Source organism: Sparus aurata, chromosome 2 (assembly GCF_900880675.1).
Source record: "Sparus aurata chromosome 2, fSpaAur1.1, whole genome shotgun sequence".
NCBI classification, from domain to species: domain Eukaryota; kingdom Metazoa; phylum Chordata; class Actinopteri; order Spariformes; family Sparidae; genus Sparus; species Sparus aurata.
This window is the reverse complement of record NC_044188.1, coordinates 336,458-344,921: the sequence shown is the minus strand read 5'-3', so window position 1 is coordinate 344,921 and position 8,464 is coordinate 336,458. Positions and strand designations below refer to the sequence as shown.

The 8,464-nt window shown below is 40.3% G+C and overlaps 1 protein-coding gene across 1 annotated transcript; it reads left to right on the top strand.

Moving 5' to 3' along the window:
• Window positions 1–6,081: 6,081 nt before the first annotated feature.
• On the top strand, window positions 6,082–8,393 carry LOC115566224 (olfactory receptor 11A1-like). The gene has a single exon (XM_030392003.1). The coding sequence runs from the start codon at window positions 6,359–6,361 to the stop codon at window positions 7,325–7,327; it is 969 nt and encodes a 322-aa protein (XP_030247863.1). The 5' UTR covers window positions 6,082–6,358; the 3' UTR covers window positions 7,328–8,393.
• Window positions 8,394–8,464: the final 71 nt, after the last annotated feature.

The window sequence follows — 8,464 nt, the reverse complement described above, 5'->3', positions numbered from 1 at the left end:
AGAGCGTGATCTTTTACACCCTGTTCTTTTAGGAGTTGATTTGGTGGCATTAGCTGCATCAGCTTGCCACTTTTTCTTAGCCTTCTTCTTCTTCCCTCCAGTAGGATTACTTGTTAAGCTTGCTTGTGGAGTTTCCATCCAGGCAAGTTGATATCTTTCCGCAATAAATTGCTCAAGGGATTGTATTGTTTCTGTTGAATCCAGCTTGTCACAGCAAGGAGTATTCACAGGTCTTTGTTCAGGATTAGGCCTGACTAGGCCTCACCACACACCATCAGCCCAGGCTTCATGCAAACGATCAAAAATCTCAGAGTTCAAAACTCATCCACAACAGTTGCTCTTCTGAGCACACTGTATGACTTCTTAAAAATGGTTTGACTTAATATTAACTAAAAAATCCTTAAAATATTCACCAAAATACGAAACAAACCAGAGAGCTCTGCCACCAGGAGTGGCAGTCACTGTGGAGAGAGTTGCTATGGACACGCTTGCCTTCAAGTCATGGCAGCCCTGTGCTGACAGCCAGCCAGTTGAATTTCGGATTTAGCACGGCTAAAGTAACAGCTGATAATCGGCTACAGAGGCAGTAAGACAACAGGGCTGAGGTATCGATGCATTATAGATGAAGTAACACTGGTTGCATTAGTGTTTCTGTTCAGCCAGCCACTGTTACTGTGTTTCTCTCAACAATGTATGTATAAACTCCTTTAAACTGCTTTAAACTCCTGACAATCAGTCATTCATGATTTACTTTACTCTCATCTCTTACTAAAGTAATCCTCTGCTGTGTCCTCAGATGACTGCAGCTCATTAAAGAAGTCCCTCAGGTCAAAGGTCACCGCAGCATGTCAACATGTTTGTCTCTGAGGCGTCTTCACATTAGTCACAGTTTCCACTAATTCCCTCTGAAGCAAATTACAGTTGGCGCTGTTAACCAGTGAGACCAATCAACCTGAGCAGACCTCAGTACTGGTTTAACTGGTCCACAGAGGGCTGAGGCCCATAATGACCTCCCCTCAGACCGCTGTGACATCACCTCAGGATGGACACGCACACATTAGGAAATATTTAGTTTACTCATCAGTAAAACAATGTTGAATTATTCAAGTGTAGAATCAGAGTAAACTTACAACTGCAAACATATATTCTGAGGACTGCTGTTAATCAATGAAAGTCTTAATCAGGTTCATCAGTATGTAGAATATGTAAGTGCTGGAACATGTTCAGCAATTTAACAAAGCTGCTAACCCAGGTGAGAATCAACGACAGTAGCAGGTAACAGTCTGACAGTCTGAAGTGACAGACAGGCTAGCAGAAGTTGAGAGACTGCTTTACATTTAATAAATGTCCCTGTCTGGAACCAAACTGAGTAGCTACAAGGGCAATATATTCTTATGCATTTTATATTTGATACTTGCAAGAATTTGGGACATGACTTCACTGTGCTCACCTGAGTCAGACTGTCGACACGCAGGCCTGCTAAATGGGTCAGGCTCATTCCATACCAACTCACCTCGGCCCTCCCTGTTTATGTCATGGCTTTTCTCTATAAAATGAACGTTTAAACTTTATTAAATTTATGGGACCTTGTGAAATTCTGTAACTGTACTCGAATCTTTCAGGTTTTTGGCCCTCAGAGCTAAACATCATCATGTTACTGATTCTTTGTTTGCTTTCTCAGCCTCACCTCAATGTAATGATTTAAATAGTTGTTGCTGAATCTTTACAATCAAAACATTAATAACAATAAATATTTTTTAATTTTTTTATTGATAGTGCAGGTACAGATATGACAGGAAACAGGATGAGAGAGAGGGCGAGTGACATGCAGCAACGTGCCCCTGGCCAGGACTCTGGGGCCGCAGCAGTGAGGACAAAGCCTCTGTACATAGGACACCCGCTCTACCAACTGAGCTCAGCGGTGCCTCAATATTTTTTTATTTTGACCAGTTTCACTTTGACGAACCAAATGTTGATTCTGTGTAGTGTTAATATAGTTCTATCACATTTAGAAGTTATTTGGTTCTGCTTTTAAATTAATTATGGCAGGTAACAACCCAAAAAATAACTGTATATAGCTCATATTCCAGGGGTGGTTAATCAGCCCTATTTCCCGATTTGATTTGATTCCGATTATTGAAGTCTCGATTCGATTACAAATCAATTGTCGATTATTTACGATTATCGATTCGATTTTCGATTATTAACGATAATTGATCTTCCATTTAACATCAGTCAGCTGCTGAATTAGTTTACTTATCTTTTGAGTAACACCTCACAGCACCTTCAATATTGTATCGTGTAACTGTAATATCAAAATGATTATTTTTTACTTTGTTTTAAATGTAGTGTTTCACTGTTAAAAGAAAGCTGCCAAGCTCAGCAGCCGGACTCATGTTAGAAGCATTGTTGGTGACGAGAACCAGGGCGTGTTTCTCTGTTCCCCACTCGTCTGCCATTGCTTTGAGAAACTCACACATATTTGTGCTTGTGTGGCTATCATCCATAGCTCTCGTCTGAAGTACGTAGGACATTAGCTTCCATTAACTGCTGACATAATGAGCTGTAACGGTCACATGTGAGACTGTAGCTCTGGATGTCCAGGCATCGCAGGTTATTGCTACCCTGTGAGCAGAGTTGAGGGACTCTTGTACAGATTTAGAATCGATTTAAGTGTGAAAAAGCTCTGGGAAGGAATAACATATCTTGGCTCCAGACTGTGGACCATGTAGCGGAAGCCAGTAAGAGGAGGACTCCGGTTTGTATTACAATTGGGGGGAAAAAAAATGAATATAAAGAAAAAAAAAAAATAAATAAATATATATATATATATATATATATATATATATATATATATATATATCTCTATCTCTCTCTCTCTCTCTCTCTTTGGAATCTTTGGAAATTTGATAATCGACTCATAATTGTCAATATTATAATTGTGATTAATATATATATATATATAGAGATATAGATAGATATATAGATAGATAGATATAGATATATAAACTACGGAACCGCTGCAAGCATTTTGTTTTTACAAGCCATCTGCGAGAAAAACTCATTAAAACCAGACAACCACTGAGCATACAGTCAGCAAATTATAATGCTGACAGAGATTTTGGTGTCCCTGGTAGTCACACTGTTCGACCAGAGGAAGGGAGGGATTGCTACGGCTTCCTGTATTGTTTTGCAGTCGTACGTAGTCCAATGGCTACTTGTTTCAGCGACTCGATATTTACAGGCTGGCTGCTCTCAGTTATAATTGCAGAGGTTATATAAATTAGAATGCACTCTCTAAGTTCCCCCAAGACCTGACACAGTCGATCTCTTTACTGCAATTTAATGCAATATACTCGTTTGGTGTGGTTGTGTGGTTCTGAAAGATGAAGCGATACAAGGTAGCCATTAATACAGCTCACTCATAATAAAGGCCATAGCATTCAATAGCCACATATCTCCTACCCTACAGTTTAGCTACAGCACTCAAGCTAACAAACTAACATTAAACTAACAACATCATATTGACAGTAGGCTTATATAGTTTAGGAGTTCGCTAGAAGCTTAAATCACAAAAACTTTATGTATCATTGGCGACTAGAGATGTCCTGATCAGGTTTTTTTTTACCCCGATCCCGATCCGAGTCCTTTAATAATTAGCATCTGCCGATACCGAGTCCCGATCTGATACTGAGCCTTAACTAATATTTTCCTAGATAACACAGCTGCATTAAGAAACAAAGTACCTGCATCCAAGCTGTTCCTTAATAGTTTTTTTAATGTTGTTGAAACAAAGTCTATACTTTCAAATGGCTCTTTCTTGTCCTGCATATGCTATTCCAACATCGTCCTCCACCTTCCTGGTGTTGGCAGGTGAGTGTGTGACGCTGCACTGTGACAGCAGACCCTCGTTACAGCAGCTGAAGTGTGAGAGACGCAGCCCACGCTTGGTGCCTCCATATCATCCACTGCTTTTACATATTCCTTACGTTGTCATGTAAAATGACGTGGACGCCTTGCTCGTCTATTTCACAGCGTTCAGCATCTCCTCGACTGTCTGTTTTACATGCTCTGCTGTATGAGACCCACCAAACTAGTGCTCATACGGCACGCTGTAACTCGAGAGTGGAGTCAGTGTGATTTAATGCAGAGATGGTGGGACACACCGGGGATTCAACAACTCCAGGATCCTGTCCCAATGAGATGAGCTGGTTATCCAGAGAGATTAATTCAGTTATCTTCTCTGTAATAGTTTTGGCCATGTCGCTGTCTCGAGGATATTTCTCTTTCCTTTTGAAAGTATCCGCGAGTGTTTGCTTCTTCGGTGTCCCTGCCTGTACTCTTGGGTGAACAGGTTGTCTTCTTTGAGTGTTTGTTTTGTATATGCCATATCGAACGAGTAGCATTAAATGCAGCGCCGCGAAACGGTCGTACTACTGCAGATGTTACAAGTTGCCGTTGGACTGCTTTTGCTTTATTATTATAAGTTATTTCCACACTGCAGACGTTTTATCCACAGGTTTGCCCGAGTAACACTACACACGCATCTGTGTTCTGCCACAAATTGTGCTCTGATGTAAAAAAAAAAAAAAAAAAAGGCTTGGGTCCATGTTCAAAATTGCTGATTCCGATTAGCGGAAAAATGCCCATATTGGCCCCTATCCTGATCGGATTGGGACGTCCCTATTGGCGTCATTATCTACTTAAATTTAAGACGGTAAGAAACTGTCAGAAACATGAACATGAACATAGACATAAAAGGAATGTTAAGTGCCGTTTGCTTCAATAATAACACATTTCAATTCCACTTTTACACGCTGTTATCACAGGGTTGTAACAATGACACACAGGAATGCAAGAGATGGATCACCTGGCTGGAGCAGCAACATAAACTCTCTGCTGAACTCTTTGCTTCCATAATATTGTGTTATACAATCTTCAGAACACTACCTTTTACATATGCTTAGGTCATAACAGGCAACTTTTATTATACTATAGAACAGGGCTGGGCAATATGGCCAAAACTGTTATCTCCATATGTTTTTTCATATTGATCAATGTCGATAATTATCACGATATATATTTTAACAAGAATAATAATGATGAATTCACAGTTTTAAGAGTATTGTCCTTAGGACAGAACCCGAAACAAACCAGAAGGTTAATTATGGTTTATAAAATACATGTATTTATTGTCAGACTTACAGGCATCATATCTTATCGGTACAGTACGTAATGGTGCTGGTTCTGTCTTTGTATCGCTTCGGTTTCTTCTCCTGTGGGACAATGGCTGAAAAAGCAGCTGTAATTGTTGGTTGTGAAGTTTGACTAGTAGAAGCAGTGGGGCTGGTCTGTAATGTCTGAGTTATGTTTAGGGCGGTACCTGTTGAGATGATGGAAGAGGTTGGTGGTGTTTCCAGTTAAGCAGAGAACTGGCTGCCAGCTGGGTTAGGGTTAGGGATATCTTGCACACAGGCGGTCCCTGTCAGTCTGAGTTGTTGTGAGTGGGACGGGACAGAAACATGCATCAACCACATGCATTTGTTTCCCTGCTATGTGATTGGCTTTTGATGTAGCGTTTTCTAGGAAGAGGAAAACGGACTCGAAATAACTGTATCGAAAATAAATGTCATAAATGTATCATCGTTATCGTGGAAAAATGTATCATGAAAATGATCGACATTGTTTTTTCACCCGGCCCTACTATGGAAGGAAGCAGAAGAAAGAACCTCAGGTAAAAAGTTAAAGACGGGTCTTTATATGTCTGTGGACAGATTTTTGTTAGCATGATAGCGATGGAGTGTGTGTGTGTCTATCTGTCTGTGATATGATATATTTATAGATATATATGAGGACAGAGGGGGAGGAGTGAAGCTTGCCCATTAAGAGATTTGTTTGTGCAGGCCTAGTGTCATGAAAAGGAACCAATAGGCTGCTGCTCCTGCTCATCCAGTCGTTAGCAGTAATTTTGGAGAGAGCGTTGGCCCTCTGGGAAAAAGACAAATTAACAATCCACCACTGAATTCAACTGAAGCTTTAACAATAAGTAAACAAATTGTATTTGTTGTCAAGAAGGTGCTGCTAAGGCTAGTGACGTAGACTTAACCGGCTCTTCTGGGATATAAAACAGCAGACATAGCCAAAAGTTAGAGATGACCGCAGCAGTCCTGACGCAAGAAAAAGGGTGGTGAGTTTAATGGTTGCGTATATATGCACAGTTAATCTTTACGCTTAGCTTTTAAATAATAGTTTTTTTAAAAAAGGTGCTTTTAACAAAAATTTCTTGGTCCAGGGACAAGATGTTTGCAGCACTTTTTTAAAGTTGTGGGCTTGAGCTTTTTTTTCTCTTCAAAAAAGAATGATGTTAAATTCAACTTCATCAACTTTATCTCATTTTGTTCTTGGAGCTTATTTACATGTTGGAAACTTAGGATACTTGTATTTTGTGTTAACAGCTTTGCTTTACATTGTTATTGTGTTTGTCAACACATCTCTCATCGTGGTTATCTGTATGAACAGGAGCTTACATGAACCTATGTACATGTTCCTGTGCAGTCTGTTTGTAAATGAACTGTATGGTAGTTCAGGGTTGTTTCCGTTCCTTCTGACTCAGATTCTCTCTGACATTCACACTGTTTCTGCTTCTCTTTGTTTCCTGCAGATTTTCTGTTTGTATTCTTATGCAAATGTACAGTTTTCTAATTTAGCCATCATGTCTTATGACAGATATCTTGCTATCTGTTGTCCTCTGCAGTATAACACACGTATGACACCTAAAAAGGTATTTCTGTTCATAATTGTCTTGTGGTTTTACTCTTGTGTGAAATGTCTGATTACTTTATCCTTAAACATCCATTTGAAGCTTTGTGGGAACATCATGAACAGTTTGTATTGTCATAACTACCTTATTGTAAAACTGTCCTGTTCTGACACCAGAGTGAACAACATTTATGGACTTTTCACCGCTGCTCTATCAATTTTGGTCCCTCTGTTTCCAATCATTTTCTCTTACATGAAAATTCTTAAAATTTGCTTTTCTGGTTCCAAACAGACGAGACAGAAAGCCGTCAGTACCTGCACACCTCACATTGCCTCTCTCATAAACTTTTCTTTCGGGTGTTTGTTCCAAATAATTCAGACAAGATTTGATATGACAAATGTTCCCAATGTCATACAAATCATTTTGTCGTTATATTTTTCATTATTGCAACCACTTTTGAATCCTATTATGTACGGACTGCAAATGTCCAAACTACGAAATACATATAAACATTTGTTATGTTATACAATGTTGACTGCTCACAGAAATACTGTGCAAGTGCAATAAAAAGGTGTCAGTACAATATTTCCAATGTCTGGTCCTAGTTGGAGTATTTAAGGCTGCGACAGACCAGGATGACATCTTATGTCCGTTTTTGGAAGGACGTGTTTGTGGACTAAAACCTTCTGCATCTGCACATATAGAAACAATAAATTATCATCTTCAGCTAAACTCAGTTCAGGCTAAGGAGGAAGCCTAAGGCTAAGGCTAAGGAGGTGGGTACAGAATCCTATACAACCAGCCAGCAACACACAGACTTGAATAGCTCCACTGAAAGGTTCAGAAACAATTCTTCGTCAGTGTGGAGATGCATGCAGTTACCGGAAATGATTATATTATTATATTATTGGTTTCCTGTAATTTGTCAATTACAGGAAATCCTCCCCTAACATTGGAAAACGACTGTCAACTGCCCGACAACCTGTTTGAATGCAGGTTTAATAAACCAACACTCACATCCCCTGACCTGCTGCCACTAACACATGAAACAACAATCTCCACCTCCTCAGCCCTCCACACTGACCCCCCATCTGCAGCCAGGATCTGTGAACGCCCCCCTCTTCCAACAATCCACAATCACATGGCTACCAAAAGAAATTCTCTACTGCTGAACTAAATGACCACAGGCCGGTCTCCCTAACCTCTTTAGACTGGTGGTGACCCACCTGAAGGACATCACAAGCCCCTGCTTGACCCACTCTGCAAACAGGTCAGTGGATAATGCAGACAGCATGAGACCAAACTACATCCTGCAACACCTCGACTTGCCAGGAACAATGCCAGGATTCTCTCTGAAGACTTTAGCTCCGTGTTCAACTCCGTCATTCAAAACTCACCCAGCTGACTGTGCCAGCCGCGAACTGTCAGAGGATCACAAACTTCCTGACAGACAGGAAGCAGCAGAAACTAGGCTGGTTAATATCACATCCAGCAAAATCAGCAATGTGCTCAGATTTGTGCTCTGCCCACTGCTCTTCCCCATTCGCACTAAGGACTGCATCTCCCGGTACCAGTCTGTTAACCTCCTGAGGTTTGCAGATGATGCAGCGGTCATCAGCCTCATCTGGGCACAGCGGAGGATGTACTTCCTGTTCCAGCTCTGGAATTTTTTTTTTTTTTTTATGACTTTTTTTTATTATTGAA

Bases quoted from the DNA above. Each gene is read 5' to 3' on its own strand.
- LOC115566224 (XM_030392003.1), top strand. From the start codon at position 6,359: ATGATGTTAAATTCAACTTCATCAACTTTATCTCATTTTGTTCTTGGA.